The 25,637-nt window shown below is 43.8% G+C and overlaps 1 protein-coding gene across 1 annotated transcript in view; it reads right to left on the bottom strand.

Moving 5' to 3' along the window:
* The window catches only part of LOC123761327 (uncharacterized), a 39,612-nt gene extending 17,358 nt beyond the window's left edge, over positions 1 to 22,254 (bottom strand). The window contains exons 1-6 of the mRNA XM_045747284.2: positions 22,064 to 22,254; positions 17,804 to 17,981; positions 11,377 to 12,619; positions 5,412 to 5,607; positions 2,951 to 3,083; positions 1,051 to 1,154 (exon numbers count right to left, since the gene is read on the bottom strand). Coding sequence (XP_045603240.2) covers positions 1,051 to 1,154; positions 2,951 to 3,083; positions 5,412 to 5,607; positions 11,377 to 12,619; positions 17,804 to 17,968 — 1,841 coding nt within the window. The 5' untranslated portion in view covers positions 17,969 to 17,981; positions 22,064 to 22,254. The remainder of the gene's footprint in view (positions 1 to 1,050; positions 1,155 to 2,950; positions 3,084 to 5,411; positions 5,608 to 11,376; positions 12,620 to 17,803; positions 17,982 to 22,063) is intronic.
* Positions 22,255 to 25,637: the final 3,383 nt, after the last annotated feature.

Here is a 25,637-nt window from a genome sequence, read left to right as displayed (position 1 = left end):
ACAACCAACCTCGCACACATTTAGAATGGATATGAAAAAATCAAAAAGAGTTTTCTCGGTTAGCACAGTTTGCCACCTACCGAGAATACTTGGTTGGCGCAGTTAAGTGGTTAAGGGTTAATCTGTCAACGCCTCAACTTTGCCAGACTTCCCCGCCCTATTGCAGCCAAAATATGTCATCTACGATTTTTTTTATTTTTTTTTCCTGTGATCGGGAAACACAAATGAACACTTTCATAAGACGAAAAAAACTAAAATTTGAATTTTGTTATTTATTGCATCTGGCAATGTTGAAGGCTCTTAGCAGAGCAGCAGAAGGGTTAAGGGTTAATCTTAATTTTCCTCGGTATACGACCCATCCAAGTGTTTAACAACCAGTTACCCATTCAATGCTGGGTGAACAGAGGTGTTCAGTTAAGGATTGCAACCCGTTCTCGCAAATTCGTAAAGTCAATATTCACTTATTAACTACGTGCATAGGTGATATACTAAACATAATAGATACCCTTAAAAAGATTCAAAGAAAACACCGACCTTACCTAACCTTGTTAGTATCTTAAGATAAGCATCTTATTGCTTCGTAATTACAATTATTACTTAACCAATACCTATTATAGGTTAGGTAATAATTGTAATTACGAAGCAATAAGATGCTTATCTTAACATACTAAGTAGGTTAGGTACGGTCGGTGTTTTCTATGAATCTTTTTAAGGGTATCTATTATGTTAAGTATGTCACCTATGCACATATTTAATAAGTCAATATTGACTTATTAAATTTGCGAGGATTGACACCTAGTCAATGCTCCCCGGCCTGGATACAAACCTAGAGCAAATTGCTTGTGAAGCTCGGGGCGAGTGTGTTGTGTTACTACTGCTCCATGGGGAACTGCTATTATTGCTACAGTTTAAAAATATACAAACCATGTTCTTCTTTGATTATGTTACCATGATGGCACTGTTATCTAATAAAAATTAGATAACTAATATGTTATCTAATAAAATTAGATAATAATTCAGACTGTAAAGTTATACAAAGTATAAACTTACGATGGGATGACATTCTTGTTAGCTTTGGTGACAAACTTAGCATAAGCATCCTTTTCTGTTGATGGTAAATTCTCCCATGCCTTATGAGCCGCAGAAAACAAGTTCTAGAAGAGAAAAAAATTATTATCATATACAGTACAAAAAGTAATTAAAAATCAGACGAGGGAACTTGCAAAAGGTATTACGGAGCCTAGCATATTTCACACACAAGGTTAATAAATGAGTAAAGTGCAATGACTACGAGGTGTGCAAGGGCCACTCGGATGGAGTAATAAATACATGGTTGTATAAGGAGTACAGAGGGTATAATAAACTAAGCATTGTGTGTAATTAATGCCCGTCTCTGGTAGGCCATTCAGTAGATTCCCGTAGATACAATACTGTAGATGCCAAGCATTACAGAATTGCACCAGACCTCTAGGACCAACTTGAATATAGATTGTTGGGTTGGGTTATTTTAGAGTTGGTGTCTTTGTGAGTGGTCAGTATGACCCCGTCCCTTTGGTGGGGTGCCCACCTGTTTCTGATCCCAAAACAGGATTCTCTGGATCACTGGTTCATCCTCGATCTGTATGGGTTGAGCTGGTACATTCCTTGCCCCTCCTTTTGGATGACCACATTGTTCTAGGTCTGTCTCGTTCTTCAATTGGGCATGTGGATGATTTCTCTGGACCTCCAGGACATGTTCTGGCATTTCCCTATATATCCAGGGTTCAGGGGAACGGTTTGGCTTTGTTGTGGGGCGATAGGCATACCAATTTCAGGTCCTGCTGCTTGGGCTTAACCTGGCTCCTCATGTTTTTACCTGTTTGGCTTGGGTTGAGATGTCTCATCCATGTCTTTTTGGTGTTTGGGTTCTGGCCTACAATCGATGATTAGCTGGTGTGGGCCCCCAGCTGGTCAACATGTCTGTTGTCCAGGGATCTGGTTCTTTCTCAGCTCGCCAGGCTCAGGTTTCTGATGAACTGGAGGAAGTCCCATTTGCTTCCGTCCCTGGTTCAGACTTGGCTAGGCCTTGTTTGGGACTCTCAGTCGACTTCGCTGTCTCTGCCTCCAGCAACTCCATCTGTTGGTGTTGAGTGGGCATTGGATGACTGGGAGGTTGCTCAAGCAGCTGTGCAGTAGCCTCAACTTTGCCCTCCTCATTTTACCCTCGGGCAGGGTTTGACTTCAGAGGCTGTTTTGGTTTCTCTGGAGAAACCAAAACGGCTGCAGCGGCTGCTCTTCTACTGCAGCCGCAATCACTGGGAGCACTTTGCCAGTTACTGCATTGCCAGCTTCCTCCTCGGGGTTTGGTTCCCAGGTGCCTTCCTCTGCCCTTGCTCAATGGCCTTGCAGAAGCCTCTGATCTCAGTTGGGGTTTTGTGACCAGTGTTCACCAAGCTGGTCTGGGGCCCCATGAGCCTACGTCCGGCTCACATTACTGTGCGAGAGTTTCCAGCTGTACTTGCCTAGTTGTGCTTGCAGGGGGTTGAACTCTTTAGTCCCGCCTCTCGACTGTCAATCAACTGGTGTACAGGTTCATGAGCCTATTGGGCTCTATTGTATCTACATTTGAAACCATGTATGGAGTCTACCCCCTCCACATCACTGCCTTGTGCATTCCATTTGTTAACTTGGGTTCCTGAGGCTCTCAACCAAAGCCTTGTATTTTCTATATCTATTTGTATCTATATTTTCTTGTCATAAAAGTCAAATTGGTCAACAAATATCTAAGAAATTAAGAGGAAGTTCTCCTACATTTTAATTTTATTTCTGCAATAGTGATCAAGAAAAGAAATTTACAACAAGAAATGTTGTAAATGTTATTAGGATAAAAAGTTTATGTCATAAAATGCATGAAAAATTGTCAAATTTTATATTAACAGATAAAACTTAATAATAGAAATTAAATACTTACCTTCGGCTCAATATTTTTATTAACTTTTAAAAAATTCTTTATAAACAAATTCTTTGGTTGTAAAACTAGATGTTTTGTTATCTCTCCACTGGCAATCTTCCCCTCCATTTCTGAGAGGAGCGCTGTCATAGTTCTGAAAATAACAAAAATAAGTACTGTACGTATAAATGGATTTTTTTCTTTTTAGCTAACCCAAAATCTGAAGAAAACACCACCATTCTATGCGACTATATTTTAACCACTACACTGTGCACGTTTATAAGTGCTCTCAGAGGTGTTAATTTTTTTATTAGGCTATATTTTAATGTTTTTTAATGTTTTCATTACTCTTTTGTGTTTTGAAATGGAAATACTGTAGTTGAGTTTTGAAACATTTTAACATTAACCTTACCTGAACATTTATAAAAATAACAAAAATATGTCCTTGACAATTGCACTAAGAAGTTTTTGCCAAAAACAGGAGGACAGTGCAGTGGTTAATACAACCAATAAGATGTAGCGTTGAAGTCATTGGTTGAAAGAGTAACAGAATCGGAAAAGTTAGAGACTAACACACACCTCGTTTAAACTTTTTGTATCGACATAAACTGTATATTATGTCATGTTTATATCAGAATTGATAAAGTTACATATCTCTATTGTAACTTTATCTTTAATATTGTTTTAATCTTTATTTATCATTATTGTACAAAAATACTGAAAAAAATAAGAATTACATTACAGACAATACTGTATTCATATCCATGGGGATGAAGAAATGAAAATGACAATACCATCAATAGCATTAGTAATGGCCTTAATAATTATAATTGTAATTGAAAAGACACTAAAATGAGCATTTATGAGCAACATTTATGTTGCTCATAAATGAATGTTCATTTATTAATATCTCAGTCTGCAAAACAGAAAAGTTCATCATACACATGATAAAAGTAACTATTAATAAATTTACCCGAGGCCTAATATTTATTTAGTGGCCATGATAGGGACAGGAAACTGGTAGTGGTGGTACATTTATGCCCTTTATGGTGGACAAATAAAGTGAAAAAAAGGGAGAAAGCATCTACAAAGATTAATCAGGTGTAGCGGGCATGGCATTTTGAGCAGTGTCTGCTTCGTGTTCCGGTCTTCTTCTTACTCTCATGGTGAGTAGAGTGAATAGTTCCATAATTTGGGTATTTATGGTGGATTGTTCTATTTTTATGTGGATTGCTTAGAGAATTTGTAATCTTCTTACATCTTGGGTTTTGTCTATTATACAAATGTTTCTATTCAACATTTCTCTTGTTAGGGTGATGTCATGGGCTTGTCTCATGTGATTTTCAGGGGCACGTGATTGAAGATGACAGGTCAAACGCCTCGTCAGCTTGGTCGACATCATACCTATGTACTTAGATTGAAGACTATATCCTTCGTGGGGGCAGGTGTAAATATATACCATGTTTGACTGCTGTAAAGGGTTCTCTGTCGGCTTCGGGCTGTTTTTAATGAGGAGGTCGGTAGTCTTCTTTGTTTTATAGAATATGATTAGGTCTTTGTTTTCATTAGGAGTTGTGGTTTTTACTCCTTTATGGATTATTTCTTTCATTATTCTTTCTTCTTTTTTATGTTTATTGTGCATGGTATTATCAGAACTATAATAAACTCTGTTTTCAGACAACATACAGCCCCTCTGTTTAAATCCCTAAACATGCTAAGCATACACTCACTCCACACATTTTCATGTACTATTTATACTTACAAAACCTTATTCCTTGATTCTAATCTGGATTTGAAACTCTTCTTTGATAGATGTATGTACTGTAACAGCACCCATGAGCATCACATCAGAAATAAATATCTCCCTGATAATTCCTATAGTCAGACTAAATCTGTGCAAGTACTCCATGCAAACAAAAGGATCCAGTATATGTAATTCACTCCCTAATGAATTAAAACATTGTTCAAATTATACTTTATTCAAAATTAAAACCAAAAGGTACTTCATCCTCATAGTTTCCCCACCTTGTGCTAAAACCAATTTAGTACTTAAAACAGGCAACTTCAAAGTATGATCTACTACTGTATATCAATTTGCAATGTAGTTATTATGTTGAATTAAAATTCTGTTACAATGATCCTATTATTACTTTAAATGTTTACCTCAAGGACCTGCCCAAAATGCTATGCATATTAGTGGCTTTACAAGAATGCAACACTTTCATTGCTTTTTCACCCATTGGGTAATAAATCCATAGAATCTTCTACCTGCTAAAGCGATAAATACCAAAATACTACACTAGTTCAAAATTCAACTGGACAAATCTTCAGGAATAAGAAAGACCCTTTGACATGCCCCCCCCCCCCCAGCCTTCTTTCACTGTAAAGGCCACTAGAAATGGTGGACCTCAGGTAAAGTAAGTGCAGGTAACAACAATTAGGTAATACGTAACACAAAACTACAGAACCCAATGTGACTTACTTTGTTGCTCCAATTCTTTTCAGTAAAAATCGAAACTTTGTCTTACAGTCTTCAGCAGAATAAGGATCAAAAGCAACTTTCTCCCAATCGACACTCTTGACTGCGGCCCAACAGGACTTGTTCTTTACATTAAAGGCCATGTGATTCATTCTTTTAATAAGAGTGTGTATTTCCTTAATTGTCCAAGCCACAACATCTGGTGAAAAGTTACGAACTCTGAGACAAAGTTAAAAGTACAATTATACTTATGAACACTCATGTTATTGACCAAACCACACACTAGAAAGTGAAGGAACGACAACATTTCGGTCCATTGTCGACTTAAGAATGGTCCAGGACGGACCGAAACGTTGTCGTCCCTTCACTTTCTAGTGTGTGGTTTAGTCAACATATTTCAGCCACGATATTGTGACTTCTCATCTGCACTCATGTTTTCATTCAAAATAGAAAAGTACAGCATTTACATAAAAAAGATTAACATTTTCTTATACTATACTGTATAAAAAAGCATAGTATATTTTTATAAAGCATAAACTAGCTCAAATACTGTATACACACACCATTATTATCATCACTACCAAATCTTCTCCCCCTTTCCTTAATGAAGAGTAGAGGCCCCCCTTGGGATGGGGAGGAGGGGGGGGGTCGGTGACTGCCAGACTGCTAGTTCAGAGACTGACAAATTTAAACAAAACCGCCGACCGCAGGGAGGGAGTGCCAGGGAGCCCCCCGGGACTCTATCCAGAAAATAGCGATTCATTACATTCAACAATGGTTTTCTGTGGGAAGCCCCGTCGGCTCCCTGGAGCTAGCTACCCAAAGAGCAGGAAAATAAGGACTGGTCAGGGAGGCAGCCACAGCACATGACTCATGACGAAGATGAGACAACTGGCTGCAACTGCCGACCCAAGGCGACAAAACTGCGAGGGCCCGGCACATTAACCCTTAACCACTGAACAGCGCAATGCGCCTGCAGGCCATCAAATATTTTGATGAAATTTTCATGAATCTGAAGCCAATAAGTTGGAGATTTGTTTAACATTTGTAAGTAATTTTTACATAATTCAAATATTTTTTTAATTATACCCCCCCTTCAATGTCACACATCATATGACGTTTTGCGCAGTTTAAAGGTTAACAAGATAATGGGCAGCCAAGACCCTCTTCGATCTCCAAAACCCCCACTCCCGAATGTCATTCTAAGACATGTTTCCAAACACAGTAGAAAAAGCTGCGAACTTCCAAACATCACGGGTACGAGGGTAGACCGCAGACTGGCTAGACCTAATAACCCTGCAGACAACCTGAAAGACCCGAGCCCTGGAACAGGGAACGAGGCACAGGTAACGGCGTAAAGCCGGACACAACACATGATGTACCCCGGCATGAGCAACCAAGCATCAATTACCCATGGACCCCTCCGGATAGCCAGCCGTCACATTCTTCGCCAGAAAAGGAGACGGCATGAAGCGAACAAAATATCCACCAAGACCAAAAGAGCAGAAGCTCCTGTGCCGGAGGAGAGCATGAAGCTCCCTGACCCGACCCCCAGAAACCAAAGTCAATAAAAGCCTTTTGAAATCAGTCTTGGACCGAAGGGGCCACCACAAACCCACCACAAACCACCACAAACGAAGAGAAGAGAGAAAGGAGAGCACCCAGTCCAAGGACCAGGACGGCTCAGGAGGTGGATGAGCAGGCTGCAGGTGGAAAAACGCACAAGAAAACTTATGGAACAGAGCAAAAGTGACATCCACCCCGAGCGTAAGTTGGAGTGGCTCTGCTAGCACCGCACGATAGGAGGCGACAATATTAGTAGCAGATGCCAGTCCTGAAAAAGCCAAGAAAAAAGGACAAAACTACACGATCAGAAACCAAAGACAACCTATTAAGAGAAAGGAAATGACAAAAAGAACATAAAGAGACTTCATACTGTCGCCATGAAGAAGACTGCAGGTGGGACACTTTAAGAGAAGTCACCTGATCACCAACCAAGCAAAGATATACACACGTCAGAAATCTCAGACACGTAGAGTGGAAGAGGAGATCGAATCAGCAAGGTACCGTACTAGTCCGATCTGCCGGAAGAGGCGGAGCTGTGGAAAATGCCCCAGATTCAGACACCAAGCAAGCAGCTCCCGAAACCAAGGGGCAAGAAGGAGTTTCCATACTACCCTAATAGTACTCCAGCCGAGCCAGAACCTGGAGCAATAGCTGGACCTGGTAAAAAGAGGCACAAATACCCCAACTTCGACCAGTCCTGTTGAAAAGCACCAACCGCGACAGCCTCGCAGCTGGGGAGGGGTGCCACCGACAGAGAGATGCCACGATAACGCCAACGCGAAGAGGCCCACTACCAGGGACCCGAATATCCGGCAAAGCCAACGGAAGGAGACGGCGTCGAATCGTCCCGGCCGTGGACAGAGGAAAGAACCGAGACAGGCCGACCACCAGGACGTGGACACACCAGATGTGAACTGTACGGAGAGTTTTGAGAGAGCAGAAGAGCCACTCAAATTGACCAGCCCCAAAGAGTCAAGGACTGAAGAGACTCGTTGCTGTTCAGGCAAGGAACCACAGGGGTGCAGCCCGAAACAGCCCGGGGTACAACGGAAAACCCCAAGCTAGCTGAATCCATCGCTTGCGAAGGGCACACCGCTGCAAACACCCATACCCTGCTGTGAGCCTGACAGAGCCCACCACCCCTGGGTGGCTTGGGGAGCACTTTTGCACAAAATCCCAGTCGAAACGACACATCTGCGAACACACCGAGTGAGAGGGTTCTGGAAGGTGCCAAGGCCCCGAAACCCAAAGAAACAGCCGGAGACACAGCAACCAACACAAGGCACCCAGAGGACGAACCCAGCGACTATGAGAGCAGTGGAAGGGATGGCCCCAAAGGAACCAGAACAGATGCCGAAGCCAAACCCGACCCAGTAGGGAAACTACCCTGGTGAAGTTTAACTCCAGCACAGCCACTCAAGCAACCACCAAGCGAGCTGAGACTCTCAAAACCGGTTCTCACAGGAAGCATGAGCTGAGAGCCTCCCAACCCCCGCAAAGGCAAACCGAGAGGATGAAAATCTCCCTAGGACGAATCCGAGAACCAAAGAACACCCAGAAACGAGCCCGGGGGGAGCCCTATCTACCATATTTGCCAGTGGAGAAAATGCAAGAGGAATGAACAATCGCCAAGGGACAGGAAAGCTGGAAAAAATGTGGAGCGAGGGTGTTTTGTTTTAAAGGAGTATGTTGTTCACTGGTCGTAACTGCATATCACAGAAGAATGAAGAAAACAAGCCCCATTGCTAACACGGACGAAGTACGAAGAAAATCCGAAGGCTTGGAAGCCGGTCGAGCAGAGCAGGCAAGGAAATCAGTAACATAACAGGTGAATACCAGAAAGGAAAACTAGAAACCTCAGTCTGGGAACCCGAATACCCCAGGGAAGGTAACCCTGAAACCCAAAGGATATACTTACAGGGCACTTAGGGAGGAGAGCCCTAAGCGCATGCAGCCCTGGGTACTTGACCCCTGGGCAACGCTCCAACGCACAGCAGGCATCACCACTAGGGTCAAAATCCTGACAGGCATCGAGTCCAAAGTAAACATCCGCCCCAGTTGGCTTCAGTCGTCGAACTAGCGGTCCGGAGTTTGGCTCAGTGGGGGTGGATGGTGTTATGACATGTTGCTTGTTATCCTGTCTTCCTTCGAAGAAGTTCCAAGCCTCTGTTTGGCCTCAGGTTGCAATTTTTCTACCAGGAGGGGTCTGTTTTGGGGTGCATAGCTTTCTGGGTGTCCAGCCCCGGTCGATAGCAGACATGAATGTCTGCTATAGTGTTCCCCAGGGCAGCATACTTGGCCCTCTCCTCTTTCTCATCTACATTAATGACCTTCCAAATGCCTCCCAACACCTCAAACCAATTCTATTTGCTGACGACACAACCTTCATTTACTCCAGTCCTGATCCCCTTGCTCTAAATGCCACAGTAAATACTGAGCTAAATAAAGTCCATCTGTGGCTAACTGCCAACAAACTCACCCTTAACATTGACAAAACCTTCTATATTCTGTTTGGCAATAAATCCTCTAATCAAATAAATCTCAAAATAAACAATACCCAAATTTGTAACAAATTAGATGGCAAATTCCTTGGCATTCTCATTGACCACAAGCTTAATTTCCAGGGACACATTCTAAACATATCAAAAAAAGTTTCAAAAACTGTGGGCATTCTTTCTAAGATCAGATATTATGTACCACGCCCTGCCCTGGTGACTCTCTATTACTCCCTTATCTATCCATATCTCAACTATGGTATTTGTGCTTGGGGCTCTACTACCCAAAATCACTTACGTCCTCTAATTACTCAACACAAAGCTGCTATTAGGACAATATCCAATTCTGGCCCCAGACATCACTCGGTACCCCTACTTAAATCTCTGAATATGTTAGACATTAAGTCACTGCACATTCTCTCATGTGTATTATACATATATAAAACGCTAAACTATAATGCCAATCCTGATCTCAAAAGCTTCATAGAAGGTTGTATCAGAACCCATGAGCATCACACCAGAAATAAATACAGTTTTGATATTCCTAGAGTACGTCTTAATCAAACTAGAAATGCTCTACAAATCAAGGGGCCCAGAATGTGGAATGACCTTCCCAACCATGTTAAAGACTGTACCTCTCTCAACCAGTTTAAGTTAAAAGCGAAGCTATACCTAATAAATTCCCTGTAACCTACCTTACCCTTCTATTGTCAACCAATGTCTGTTTTTTTCTTTAAAGAGCGCTGTTTGTCGACATAATTGTATTTGTGCTGCTTTTTCATCTATGTTTTCATTTCTTGTTTTCATTCTACTCATTATGCTCAATTAGTATTAAGCTTGTCATTTAAGTTTATCATGCCCGAAACGCTTTGCGTAATAGTGGCTTTAGGCATTGTATGTACTAGCTATACCTATAAGTCAAACAATCCTTGTAAATATTTATTGTATGTATGTACCTTACCTAAATAAAATTGTATTGTTGTATTGTATTGTATTGAATATATAGTACTCTCATACAATGGAGTTTCATAGGCCACTGCTCCCTGCACTTCTCTGAGAGGGACCAGGTTCTGGCTCGTGGTCCCCAGTAGGCATGAACTCTGTATGACTGAAGCCCCCGACTAATTTAGTTAATTTCAGTCTGATAGCTCCAGGGAGCCAAGGGGGCTCCCCACAGAAAAGACACACTAAGTGACCAACAACAAGATTAGAACATGAAGCAAAGAAGTCCCAAGGGTAAGGTGCACAGCTGGGAGTATCGTGATCACTGGTTTAAGTCACCTTATTGTTACAATTGATTTTCTCAATGTTCCTTTTACCATCCTAATTTGGCATAAATTCTACTGAACCCTACTGAGCTGGTGGCTGAGCGGACAGAACACTGGACACGTGATCCTGTGGTCCCAGGTTCGATCCTGGGTGCCGGCGAGAAACAATGGGCAGAGTTTCTTTCACCCTGATGCCCCTGTTACTTAGCAGTAAATAGGTACCTGGGAGTTAGTCAGCTATCACAGGCTGCTTCCTGGGGGTGGAGGCCTGGCCGAGGACCGGGCCGCGGGGACACTAAAGCCCCGAAATCATCTCAAGATAACTTTTCCCCAGAACGCAACTCCATAACAGTTGACTTAACACCCAGGTACCTACAGTATTTACTGTTAGGTAAGCAGAGGCATTAAGTGAAAGAAAACATACCCAACCATTTTTGTTCCACCAAGAATTCGAACCTGGGATTCCTGATTGCAAGTGGAGAACAAACCCAACTGTGTTATCGAGATCCTTAGTCAAGAAAATTGCACTGAAACCAAAGTGGTGAAAAACTTATGGTATTCCTACTGAGGATACCTAATTAGTAGATAACAAATATATAGACATGTTCTTCAAACTGTATACTTTACACTTATACTTACCACTATTGATTTTTAAGGAATAACTCATTTCTTGTAGATTTTCAATTCCATGGTGCTGTCCTTTATCAGGGAAATCATTGGCCTCATGGGGATTTGTACTCTTATGGAAACATGTACCTTTATGGAAATGCATGTCACCATGAGAATGTCTGTCATCATGGGAATGTCTGTTGTCATGGGAATCTCTGTTGTCATGGAAATGTCGGTCATCATGGGAATATCTGCTGTCATGGAAATGTCGGTCATCATGGGAATGTCTGCTGTCATGGGAATGTCTGTCATCATTGGAATGTTTGCTGTCATGGAAATGTCTGTCACTGTGAGAGGGTATGCTGCCATAGGATTTTGTGTCTTCATGAGGTTTTATATCTTCATGGGGCTGTCTAACTTCACAAGGCTGTTTGGCTTCATAAAGCTCTCTGGTTTCATGGGGCTGTTTAGGTGTATGGAGGTTTCTATCTTTATAGGGCAGTTTAGGTGTATGGAGGTTTCTATCTTCATGGGGCTGTTTAGGTGTATGGAGGTTTCTATCTTCATGGGGCTGTTTAGGTGTATGGAGGTTTCTATCTTTATGGGACTGTTTAGGTGTATGGAGGTTTCTATCTTCATGGGGCTGTATGATTTCATGGGGATGTCTGGTTTCACGGGGCTGTTTAGGTGTATGGAGGTTTCTGTCTTCATGGGGTTGTTTAGGTGTATGGAGGTTTCTATCTTTATGGGACTGTTTAGGTGTATGGAGGTTTCTATCTTTATGGGGCTGTTTAGGTGTATGGAGGTTTCTATCTTCATGGGGCTGTTTAGGTGTATGAGGGTGAGGCTGTCTGATTTCATGAGGTTGTCTGCCTTCATAAGGTTGTCTGGTTTCATAAGACTGTCTGACTTCATGGAGTTTTCCATCTTCACAGGGCTGTCTAGCTTCATGTGGCTGTCTGACTTCACAAGGTGGTTTGACTTTATTAGGGATGTCTATTTTCATGGGGCTCTCTCTTTGCTCATTGCCATATCTATGTTCGTGAGGACTTCCCATGTCATGGTGACTTTTTTGTTCATGGTAATGTCCCCCTTCATAGGAATGTATCTCATTATGAAGCTGTCTTTCTCTACGAGGAAGCTCCATTTCATGGAATTGTTTTTTATCATGGAGATGCCTGTCTTTATGTTGACATACTTCTTTATGAGGATGTCTCCCTTCAGTGGGATATCTCTCATCATCAGAATGTCCCATTGCTTGTGACCAAACCTTCTGCAATATAAAATAAATTAAAATTTATTTTGACGTAGATCATATAGGGTAGAATCATTTGTATCCACCCACTTAAAATTTACTGCTGTTGCCTGTGGAATACAAAATAAAAATTATTACGTTATTAAATGAAACCTACGGTATGAATTAAAAGAAGAGACATTATTCTATCCTAGTGTTTTTTCAACTGGAGTTCCACAAACCTTCCTCAGGTGTTATGCAAGAAAAATACATCAAACAAAAAATATCAATGACACATAAAAATTTATCAGAAAATAAATTGAATATAATTGTATTGTAGTAACATCACATGAGACCAGAAGACATGGCAGGATGTGCAGAATACCCCCGTTGAAAAACAGAGGTGCAACTGGTACTCTGAGAGAGAACTCTATCAACATCAGAGGTCCGAGACTGTTCAACATACTTCCACTACACATAAGGGGCATAACTGGCTGACCCCTCACAGTGTTCAAGAGAGAACTGGATAATCACCTCCAAAGGATAACTGATCAACCAGGCTGTGACTCAAACGTCAGGCTGCGAGCAGCCGCGTCCAACAGCCTGGTTGATCAGTCCGGCAACCAGGAGGCCTGGTCGACGACCGGGCCGTGGGGACGCTAAGCCCCGGAAGCACCTCAAGGTAACCTCAAGGTAGGTAGTAAAAAAACAGCATTGAATGTAATGAAACGCCATTTTCTGGGTGAGCCCCAGAGGCTCCATGGAGCTATCAGACTGATATGTGTTATATTAGTCTCGGGCATCAGTCAGTTGGAGTTCAACATATCGGGGACCACGAGTCTGAACCTAGTCCCCTCAGAGAGGCACAAGAAGCACTAGCCTATGGAAACCCCCATGTGGTTGGGGCATTCTATGTCTGCCATCGACTGGGGTTAGGCACCCAGAAAGGAAGCCATAACAAAATAAATCCCACTTGGTAAGAAAATTGCAACCAAAGACCAAACAAAGACAGAACTTCCCAACACCCAAGTAAACAAGCAAACGTCATAAACCACCACTGAACCATTTGTCCGTGCAGCCCTTCCCACCCTGGGAGGAGGAGGGGGAAGCCCCAGACCCACTGCACTAGATTCTCACACCTCCAGTTTGGAGGTGTGATGCTACTCTTCTCACAGGTCCAATACTACAGGTACTCACAATGCTACTCTTCTCACAGGTCCAATACTACAGGTACTCACAATGCTACTCTTCTCCAGCTACTCTTCTAACAGGCTGAGTAGGAGTAGCTTGGGGAGTAGAAGAACTCCCAGAACCCCATCAACCAGGTATCAACCAGGTAAGGGGCCCACCAGGATGACTCTCCCATGGTAAGTCTCCCACCGAGCCGGGACCCATGGCTCCGCAGTTGGGAAAGGGCCCTACATATATCGGGAGACGCCAAGCCCATGCCGACACGAAGAGGTGCACCTCCAGGAGCCTGTACATCCAGTAGAGCCAACTAGGTGCATGCAGCCCCAATACTCTTGTGTTACTTCTGGCTTGCAAACCACCAACACAGAACAATACCGCTCTGCAGCACTGCTCAAAGGATGGAACCAGAGTCGATCAACTGCCACCAACACAACAGCCTTCTGAATTGAGGTGGTGTAGCCAGCAAAGGTCTGGGACCCCCCCCCCCTCCCAGGGAGGGGGGAGTTGCAGGGACGGCTGCACGGCGGCTGTGATGACGTCATGCTTGTTTACTTGTTTTTGATTGTGGAGTTCTATTTGCTAGTTTTCTTTCGGTTTACAATTTTTTAACCAGCTGTATTTGTTTTGGAATTCCTACCTTTCTGGGTGCCTGATCTGGTAGATGGCAGACATAGACTGCTTTCAATTACATGGACGTGTCTACAGTCCATTGCTCCTCATGCCTCATCTGAGAGGACCAGGTTCTAGTGTTGGTCTCCAGTAGGCCTAGAACTCCATCAATTGACTGTTGCCACGGTCTAATATATGCATATCAAACCGGTATAGCTCCAGGGAGCTAAAGGGGCTCGCCACAGAAAAAGTGACTATCACCCTGAGGCAGGGCACAAAGCAACCTTCTAACTCGCACAAGGCGAGCTGGAACTCAGGAGACACATCCATTGGTCTACTGAATCCCGACGGGGATTTCCAGGGCAGAACTAGTCAATGTAATACTGTACAGTCCATTTGTATTATACATTCCACTTTAATTTTAAAGTAGATTTCTACTACGTCAGGCTGCGAGCAGCCGTGTCCACCAGCCTGGTTGATCAGTCCGGCAACTAGGAAGCCTGGTCGACGACCGGGCCGCGGGGACGCTAAGCCCCGGAAGCACCTCAAGGTAATCTCAAGGTACTAGTAATTAAACAGTACTCAAATAAACTCCTGCTGAATAAAATTCCCCACATAAGGCCAAACAAAGGCCATAAAACCCCAGATGGGCCCAAAGGCAGGGTAAATGCTAAGCAGCAAGAACCCCTACAGAAGTGGAATCCCGAAGGCACTATGGAAAGCAACGCTAGCACCCAAGGGTAGTACTTACTGGGCACTTAGGGAAGGTAGCGTTAAGCGCATGCAGCCCCCAGTACACTGAAGTTACACCTGGCCACCACATCACAAAACAGCAGAGAACACCACTAAGGCAAAACACTGCCAAGAAATCGAGGCCAGAGTTGACAACCGGCCCAGATCACATCAGCCAACGAACTGGAGGTGTGAGCAGCCGGCGCGGGGGTCTGTGGCTCCCTCCTTTTCCTGAGTATGAGTAGCGGTGCGGCAGCGGTTTATGACAGTTTGCTTGTTTCCTTGGGTGTTGGGGGAGTTCTGCCTCTCTGTTCGGTCTTCGATTGCAATTTTTTTACCAAGTGGCCTTTGTTTTGTTATGCCTACCTTTCTGGGTGCCTAACCCTCGTTGATGGCAGACATGGAATGCCCCCAACCACATGGGGGTTTCCATAGGTCATTGCTCCCTTTGCCTCTCTGAGGGGGCCAGGTTCTGGCTCGTCCCCGGTAGTCTGAACTCCAATTGACTGATGCCCCAGACTAATATATCGCATCGGTTCGATAGCTCCAGGGAGCCGACAGGGCTCCCCGCAAGAAACCAGCTTTGAATATAATGAAACACAAGATTCTGGGGGAGTCCCCAAAGGAACCCTGAAGCTATCCTACTGATATAGTGCTATCTTATTTGAGGTCATTAGTCGCAGAGTTCTTGTTGCCTACCGGTGACCACAGCCAGATCCTGCCCCCCCTCCCCCCCGCCCTCAGAGAGATGCAGGGAGCAATGGCCAATGAACACTATATTTAAAGTGTGAACACTTCTGGGGTGTGAGTTTTCAGTTACTATATTTAAAGTATATCATACTTGCCATTGACCAGGAAAGGTACCCAGAAAAGTAGGAGAAACAAAACAGACCACTGTCTGGTTGAACATTGCGACCTACGTTCTCAAAATAGCAAAAGAACTCCCCCAGAAAGAAACACTTTGTCCAACTAGCCCCCATGCTCACTAGGGCCATCCCTCCCAAGTAGGGAGGGTGAGGCCGGCTACCCACTCTCCATCTTTTGAATGATGAAAGCCACCGACCGGAGGGAGGGAGGGAGGGAAGAAAGTCAGGGAGCCTCAGGGGCTCACCCAGAATCTAGCGTTTCATTACATTCAATGCTGGTTTTCTGTGGGAAGCTCCATTGGCTCCCTAAAGCTAACTACCCACAGAGAAGGAAAAACAGGGACTTACCAGAGAGGTGGCAGCACCGCAGGTCTCAATGCGAGGAAGAGACAGATGGCCACAACAGGCATCCCAAAGCAACACAAGGTCACAGAGGACCTGGGACATTCAAGAGATACCTGGTAGCCAGGACCCCGTTCGACCTCCAAAACTCCTGCACCCGAATATCGTCTCAAGACGTATTGCCAAAAACAGCCGAAACAGCGGCATACACTACTTCCTAACATCATGAGCATGAGGGTAGACTACAGGCTGGCTTTACTTAATGACAGTGGACAACCTAAGACACACGTGCCCTGGAAGAGGAAGCCAGGGAACTCGAATCAATCCAGAGCATATCCACTGATACAGAACCAGTGGCCTGCAGGAAGCGGTGCAAAGCCACTAATTGAACACAGCACATGATGCACCTCTGGCTGAACCTTCCAAGCATCCACAATCAACGGAACCCTCCGGAGGTCCGCCATCTCATTCTTCACCAGAAAAGAAGGAGCGGCTGCAAATGAACAAATCGACCACCAGGACCAAACAAACTAGACCCCTTGTGCCGGAGAAGAGCATGAAGATCCCCCAACACAACCCCCTCCCCCAGAGGCAAAGCCAACAAAAACAAAGCTTTCCAGAAACAATCATGAACAGAAGGGACCACCACACACCAAAGTGAAAAAAGAAAGAAAAGAAACTGGTCCAGAAACCAAGAAGGCTCAGGCGGCGCATGAGCAGGCTGGAGGTGAAAAAACGCAAGAGAGAGCACGTGGAACGGGGCGGAAGTGACATCCAACCCAAACACAAGCAGCAGCGGCTCACCCAACGCCGCATGATAAGAAGCGACAGTATTTGGCATGACATGCCAAGCCAGAAAAAGCCAAGAGAGAAAGGACAAAATAACCTTGTCCGACACCGACAGAACTTGACGAAGAGAAAGAAAATGATAGAAAGCTTGTCAAGAAACCTTGTACTGTTGCTGAAAAGAAGACCACAGATGGGACACCATCAAAGAAGCCACCTGATAACCATACAAATAGCAATACACACATTCAGAAAAACCAGTCACGTATAGCAAATGAGAAAGTCGAACCAGTTAGGTACCTCACCGACCCTCATAAAACCAATTACTGTTAGTATTAGATACCCTAGGAGCCTTTATTTTTCCATTGCAGGAAGGACGGGTTTCAATAGTTTGTACTCTAGGATACGGCTTTGAAGCTCGTGTCCTTACATTGCTAAATTTCTTGATCAATTTATATGTTAGCTTGTTTCTTGTTTAGTACTCTCTACCTCATCAAACCTTTGAGCAACCTAACTTATTATTTTGTTACTGTATGCCTGAAAAGCTTTGCATATCAGTGGCCTTATTAAATAAATATATATACTTACTGTACTCTGTAACCAATGTAACATATTCTTCAGTATATTTTTTTAAATAGAAAGTATTATTACGTATTATTACCAAATAAGATTTTTGCTATGGGAGTAAATCTATTACCTCATTATTATATGGTGCTTCTGTAATCTTAACAGCCACTGCTGTCTTTTCTTCGGTAGGCCTACCCTTTGCTTCTTCATTTTGTAAATCTTCAGAATTCCGTTCAACACAATATTTGTAGGATGGTTCATACATCTGATTATAAGTTGTTTCTTTTTCCATCATTGGCTAACTAGAACTAATAAGAGGAAGAATATTAGTAATGTATCATAAATCCTTATTAACTAAATATGTTGATGAAAACATTTTTTATTTTACAAAATTAAAAATAAACAAACTAAAGGCTACAGTAATGTCTCAATTATCCAAATTAATTAAATCTGGTTGTGTCTAGGGCTGCACCGTACTTAATAAAATAAATGTGTATTCAAAAGAATGTGTGTACAGAGAACATAAGAGTAAATATACAATTGTAGGGACAGGAGTTACACAATCTATGAAGCCACTATTATGCAACAAGTCACTATGAAGCCACAGGTTTTGTCTGGAGCTGCACTGTACCCAAAAAAGTCACTACTATCCAGGGTGGCACTGTATACAATAAAGCCAGTTATGTACAGGGTGGCACTGTACACAATAAAGCCAGTTGTGTCCAGGGCTGAACTCTACCCAAGAAAGCCAGTTGTGTCCAGGACTGTACTGTACCAAAGTCAGTTGTGTCCAGGGCTGCACTGTACCCAAGCCAGTCAGTTGTGTCCAGAGCTGCACTGTAACCATATAGCCAGATGTGTCCAGGGCTGCATTGAAACCATAAGGCAAGTTGTGTCTAGGGTTGCACTCTAACCAAGGATTCTAGGGGTCCCCATGCTGCCATATTGTTCACAAGAGATCTCTTGGTAGAATGGATAATTACTCGACCTCCCACTGGAAATGCCTGGGATTCAATTCCCCTTTCAAATTATACTTATAATATACATCTCTGGTGCACCCCCACTTGGATTATTGTATCCAAGCATGGGGACCTCATCTTCAGGTCATGGCAGCTTTGGAGAAAGTTCCACAACGACTAAAATCATTTTTGAACCAAACTCTCTTACTGTGAATGGTTGAAAACTAACAACACTGCTAATCTCATCGAAACCTTTAAAATACTGTACTGAACAATTTGGAGGATGTTCATCCAGACAATTTCTTCAGTAGGTCAGATGTGATACAGACAATGAGTAAAGGTTTCAAGGTCAACAAACCCCAATGTAGGACTGAAAACAGGAGATGCCTTAAAAATTCAAATTTTTATTCAAAAGAATGTGTGTATAAAGAACATCACAAGTCAAGCTTGGCCTCAGGCTGGGCTTGGGGAGTAGAAGAACTCCCAGAACCCCATCCAGGTATAATCCAGTTACATAGAAGTAATATACAATTGTGGGGACAGGAATTTACCTGAATTTACCATTGTTACACAAACTAATGAAGCCACTATTACACAAAACATTTCAGGCAAAACTTTAAATAATTTGGAAAAAACAAATAAGTAAAGGTGTGTAGGAGTAAAGTCTTAATATACTCTTGCATTCACCCACATGGTTATAAACCCATGGAACTATCTACCTGCCAAAGCTGCAAATGCCAAACCTGTTAAAATTTATAATCCAACTGGACAAAAATCATCAGGGCAAATAATAATAATCCATTATGTCAGGGGACAGGAAGCCTGGTTATACATACAGTAAATATTAGTCTTATACCAAGGTACCCCCCTAAACCCCCCTACCCCTAGGGTCAAATTACTGACCCCACCCACGATGCAACCCCCCATAATAAGCTGACTAACTCCTGGGTACCTATTTACTGCTAGGAGGAAAGGGGCATGAGGTGAAAGGACATGCACCCAACCATTTCTGTGCCACCTGGGATTCAAACTCATCACTTTTTTTTTTTGCCAGTCAAGAACGAACCCAACTGAACGAAATGGGGGGATCTTTGACAAGCCGCCGGCTTCCATTCCTCATCGAAGCCACTAGTGTGTTAGTAGCTTTCAAGTAAATTCAGGTAAATAAATAATTTGTGCATAACTATTTGAGGGTAAGCCTGTAGCAGACAGGCAGAAGCCATCATCTAGGTATGGGTCCCCAAATTCCCATTATCTGGGTAAGGGGCCCCAGTGCCCAGCCTACCGAAAGGGGCCCTAATGCCCATTATCTGGGTATAGGGAATTAGTGGTCATCTTCTGGGTAGGAGGCCCCAGTGCCCATCATCTGGGTAAGCGACCCCTAGTGCCCATCATCTGGGTAAGAGGTCCCCAGTGCCCATCATCTGGGTAAGTGACCCCCAATGCCCATCATCTGGGTAAGGGGACCCCCAGTGCCCATCATCTGGGTAAGGGGACCCCCAGTGCCCATCATCTGGGTAAGGGGACCCCCAGTGCCCATCATCTGGCTAAGTGACCCCCAGTGCTCATCATCTGGCTAAGTGACCCCCAGTGCCCATCATCTGGGTAAGTAGCCCCCAGTGCCCATCATCTGGCTAAGTGACCCCCCCAGTACCCATCATCTGGATAAGTGACCCCCCCAGTACCCATCATCTGAGTAAGTGAACGCCCAGTGCCCATCATCTGGGTAAGTGGCCCTCAGTGCCCATCATCTGGCTAAGTGACCCCCAGTGCCCATCATCTGGGTAAGTAGCCCCCAGTGCCCATCATCTGGCTAAGTGACCCCCCCAGTACCCATCATCTGGATAAGTGACCCCCCCAGTACCCATCATCTGGGTAAGTGACCGCCCAGTGCCCATCATCTGGGTAAGTGGCCCTCAGTGCCCATCATCTGGCTAAGTGACCCCCAGTGCCCATCATCTGGGTAAGTGGCCCTCAGTGCCCATCATCTGGCTAAGTGACCCCCAGTGCCCATCATCTGGGTAAGTGACCCCCAGTGCCCATCATCTGGCTAAGTGACCCCCAGTGCCCATCATCTGGCTAAGTGACCCCCAGTGCCCATCATCTGGCTAAGTGACCCCCAGTGCCCATCATCTGGCTAAGTGACCCCCAGTGCCCATCATCTGGCTAAGTGACCCCCCCAGTACCCATCATCTGGCTAAGTGACCGCCCAGTGCCCATCATCTGGGTAAGTGACCCTCAGTGCTCATTATCTGGGTAAGTGACCCCCAGTGCCCATCATCTGGCTAAGTGACCCCCCCAGTACCCATCATCTGGCTAAGTGACTGCCCAGTACCCATCATCTGGCTAAGTGACCCCCAGTGCCCATCATCTAGGTAAGTGACCCCCAGTGCCCATCATCTGGCTAAGTGACCGCCCAGTGCCCATCATCTAGGTAAGTGACCCCCAGTGCCCATCATCTGGCTAAGTGACCCCCAGTGCTCATCATCTGGCTAAGTGACCCCCAGTGCCCATCATCTGGCTAAGTGACCCCCAGTGCCCATCATCTGGCTAAGTGACCCCCAGTGCCCATCATCTGGCTAAGTGACCCCCCCAGTACCCATCATCTGGCTAAGTGACCGCCCAGTGCCCATCATCTGGGTAAGTGACCCTCAGTGCTCATTATCTGGGTAAGTGACCCCCAGTGCCCATCATCTGGCTAAGTGACCCCCCCAGTACCCATCATCTGGCTAAGTGACCGCCCAGTGCCCATCATCTAGGTAAGTGACCCCCAGTGCCCATCATCTGGCTAAGTGACCCCCAGTGCTCATTATCTGGCTAAGTGACCCCCCAGTGCCCATCATCTGGGTAAGTGACCCCCAGTGCCCATCATCTGGCTAAGTGACCCCCAGTGCCCATCATCTGGGTAAGTGACCCCCAGTGCCCATCATCTGGCTAAGTGACCCCCAGTGCTCATTATCTGGGTAAGTGACCCCCAGTGCTCATCATCTGGGTAAGTGACCCCCAGTGCCCATCATCTGGGTAGTGTATAAGTATGTATGTATACGTCTGGTAACACATTACACGCGTAAAGGAAGAAATGTATACATTTATCACTCAAGAATATTCGGTAATATGTTTATAGCTTGTGATGTGTGTCTATACACGTATGAACACGTTGTACTGAACGGGGCGAGGATAGCTTGAGCTACCTCATCCCTCTGAAATAAGTTTATTGAGGTAAAATACACACAATTTCAATTCAAATTTGGGTAGAGGCCCCCAGGGTCAAGATGGCCCTGGGCCTGAAACGTCCTCTAACAAAAGTGGAGCTAATGTGGCTCCTGGTCCCTTTTTTGACTCCCACTCGGGAATCCCGGGCGGGAGGGAGATAGTTGGGAGTGTGGCTCATCACGTGGCAGTAGACAGGACACAGGTACAGGTATATTTACCTGAAGAAGAGGGCAAGGCGAGGCGTGACTCCCCCCAGCAGCGGCCACCTCACTACACCTGGTACACGCACAAGGCCATCGTCCTAACTCTCCACCTAATTACTACCACACCACCAATTATACACGTTTAAAACACAAAACAAGTGTATTAGTATATGGATATACAGAGTCGTGGATTTAATAATATATGTACGTACAGTATATATAAGTAATTGAAGAATTATAAAGATGTATAGCAAGTTGAAGAGACTAAGGAGGCGCCCGAGCAGCACCTTCTGCAAGACCCGAGACTTCTTAATACACCTGTAGTCTTTTTTTTTGTAATCATTATTTACTTATTAACATGTGCTACATAGCCTTCCGGGCTTGGTGCCTTCTTTTAATAATTACCGTACTTATTATTAACATGAGGTAAATCCGATGAATGCTTAGGTACCTCCAGCAATGTGCTGCTCTGTATGAAGGATTACACTATAGATCAAAAGCTGGCTTCCTAGTGTCTTCGTATTATAGTGGCCCCTCAGGTTAATTCAGGTGAAAGCTAGGAGTTCGTCTAGTATCTCCATCTCAAGGGGCCTTAACGAGGACAGGAAGCCAGCGGCTTATCGAAGGTCCTCCCCATTCGTCCTGATTTTATCCAAGATGGATTTTGAATTACAAAGATGTATATCGCCCGAAACGCTGTGCGTATTAGTGGCTTCAGGCATTATATGTACTGTACAGTACTAGCTCTTTCTAGAAATCCAATATTATGTTTGTAATCTTGTATGCATGTCCTTTTACCCGAATAAACATTTGATTTGATTTGATACAGCAATGTTTTGGCATTTATTGCTTCTGCGGGTAGGCTGTTTCCCTGGGATTACCTGAGGGCCATTATATCTATAGTGGCCTTGACAAGGACAGGAAGAGTGCGGCTTGTTAGGTCTCCCATTTGTCTTAATGATTGCACTGAGCTGTATCTTGCAATTCAGCAGCGATTACGCATTTTCGACTTAAGCGTATACGCAGTTGTGTGTGTTTATAACCCTATGGATGAAATCTCGCTTCCCTATACTAAGAGAGGTACCCAGTTTGTGCCTAAAATAGTTTCTCTTCCCCTACCACCCCTCTTTTTTTTCCCCTTATCCACCACTTGGACTGGACGGTAGAGCGACGGTCTCGCTTCATGAAAGTCGGCGTCCAAGGGGTTGGCTTACCATTCCCCCCCCCCCCCCGTACCATTCCAAGTGCTATATAGTAGTAATGGCTTGGCGCTTTTCCATGATAATTCCACCCCTTTCCTGCTTCCCCTCTCATTTTTTTTTATTTATTTACTTATATACATACAACATGGTACATTCGGTTGTGAGAGTACATAACATTTGTGCTTGAGCATTACATTCTTGCAAAGCCACGCAGCATTTTGGGCAGGTCTTTAAACTATCATCTCCCCTTCCCCTCTCACATCTCCCTCCTGTCCCCCCTCTCCCCTTCAACCTGGAATGGATAGACATTTATATTTATGAACTCGTCCTCTGACCAAAAACATTACCATGAGAAACCACACCCCCCTCAAACCAACTGGATAGTTATCTAGATATTTGTGATGGTCTGAAAGCATATTACAGTTCCAGTAATAATCTACTTGTAACTGGCAAGTGAACCGTTGTCCTAAACAGAGAATATTCTGAAGTTATAACTTTATTGTATAAATAAATATTTGGTTTAATACATAGTCTATTGAACAAATCCACAAGGGTCGTGATGAGGGTTCGAACCTATGCCCGGGATGATCCAAGATGCACCTTAGTCGACTATGCCATGACATAGTTCAAAGAATTGCAACCTGGAATGCTACTGACCTCACAAGGATCCCGCAGCTTCTCTGAAGCACAGACCGGGATCCTTGTGAAGGCAGTAGCACTCCAGGTTGCAATTCTTTTAACTATGTCATGGCATAGTAGACTAAGTTGCGTTTGGGATCATCCCGGGAATAGGTTCGAACCCTCATCATGGCCCTTGTGGATTTGTTCATTTGATGCATCACACCATTGTGATTTGTGAGTGTAATATAGTACATGTTTAACTTATCTTGTTTGAAGCTGTCTGAAGAATTTGTCTGTAAATGAAATTCTAGGGGATACTCAAATAGTTTTGGAATTTCACATTTCACATTTGAGAATAATACATCATATCAACATAACCAAATGTCATGAAACGTAATGTAATGTAACCTTAACCTAACATAACCATGGATAGAAAGCAGATAATAGCACTAATTACGCAGTGATTTTGAAGTGATTACCTCCTCCCTGAGGACAACTGCATATAGATGAGAGTAAAAGCATCTTCCGTTTTCAATCCTACAGTGTGGCTTGTTAAGCTTGAAGCCATTCCCAAATTTCATGAAAATTTCTTTAGTAACAAGTGTCTACCTCATCAAACCTTTAAACAACCCAATTTAATTATTTTGAATTATGCCTGAAACATTGTATATTATTGACCATATTAAATATACATTCTTTTTTAACAATAATTTAAGCACTATCATTTTTGTATATTTTTTCATATTTTAGTTTGCTAACTGTAGGTAGTAACTGTGGGTGATTGTAACTGTAGCGAGTATATTATGTAAATAATATACTCCCTCCAAACTCTCATTAGCTTAATGAGATTAACACAAACTCTCATCAGCACTAATGACAAAACTCATACCTCTTCCCCAATTAGTTAACATTCCTTCAAACCTATTGGAGGACGATGAGGTGAGGTGTGGTCCAATAACACAGTACAGTACTGTATAAGCAATCAAGAAATGAGTAATCATTTTATGGACTATTCATACCCGTGCCATCTCTTGGGTGGCTTAATCTTCATCAATCAGTCAAGTAATCATCAGTATAATTTCAACAATGGTTCAGTTCTCACAGTCTCCGTGGTGTAGTGGTAAGACACTCGCCTGGCGTTCCGCGAGCGCTATGTCATGGGTTCGTATCCTGGCCGGGGAGGATTTACTGGGCGCAATTCCTTAACTGTTGCCTCTGTTTAACGCAACGGTAAAATGTGTACTTGGATGAAAAAACGATTCTTCGCGGCAGGGGATCGTATTCCAGGGACCTGCCCGAAACGCTACGCGTACTAGTGACTGTACAAGAATGTAACAACTCTTGTATATATCTCAAAAAAAAAAAAAAAAAAAAAAAAAAAAAAAGTTAACTTTAGTACAAATGCTCGAGTTACCCCACACCTTCAACCTCAAGAATGTAGCACTCAAATGTATTCTGTTCCAACCGACCCTAAGACACTTCAGCTTTGACACAGAGCAGACAGCCAGACTTCGACCTATTTCGAGCTTTCATGCTCTTGTTCCCCATCGAGCTCCCAAGCTCTCAGCCTCATCAAGTTTCAGCGCTCTCGTCCGCATTGAACTCCGCGACTCTAGTCACACTCGGCTCTCTGTGCTGCTAGAGGGTCCGTCTCAACATCTACGACACTGCCAACAATCGACTGCTGTAACTAAGACTACTAAATAAACATGAAAACCCACTAAACACTGTGTATCTAATCTACCCAACAATGTAACAATCATATG

This window comes from Procambarus clarkii, chromosome 22 (genome assembly GCF_040958095.1).
Source record: "Procambarus clarkii isolate CNS0578487 chromosome 22, FALCON_Pclarkii_2.0, whole genome shotgun sequence".
In the NCBI taxonomy this organism is placed as follows: Eukaryota; Metazoa; Arthropoda; class Malacostraca; order Decapoda; family Cambaridae; genus Procambarus; species Procambarus clarkii.
Note: the sequence above shows the minus strand (reverse complement) of the source record. Positions and strands in the feature narration are given on the sequence as shown.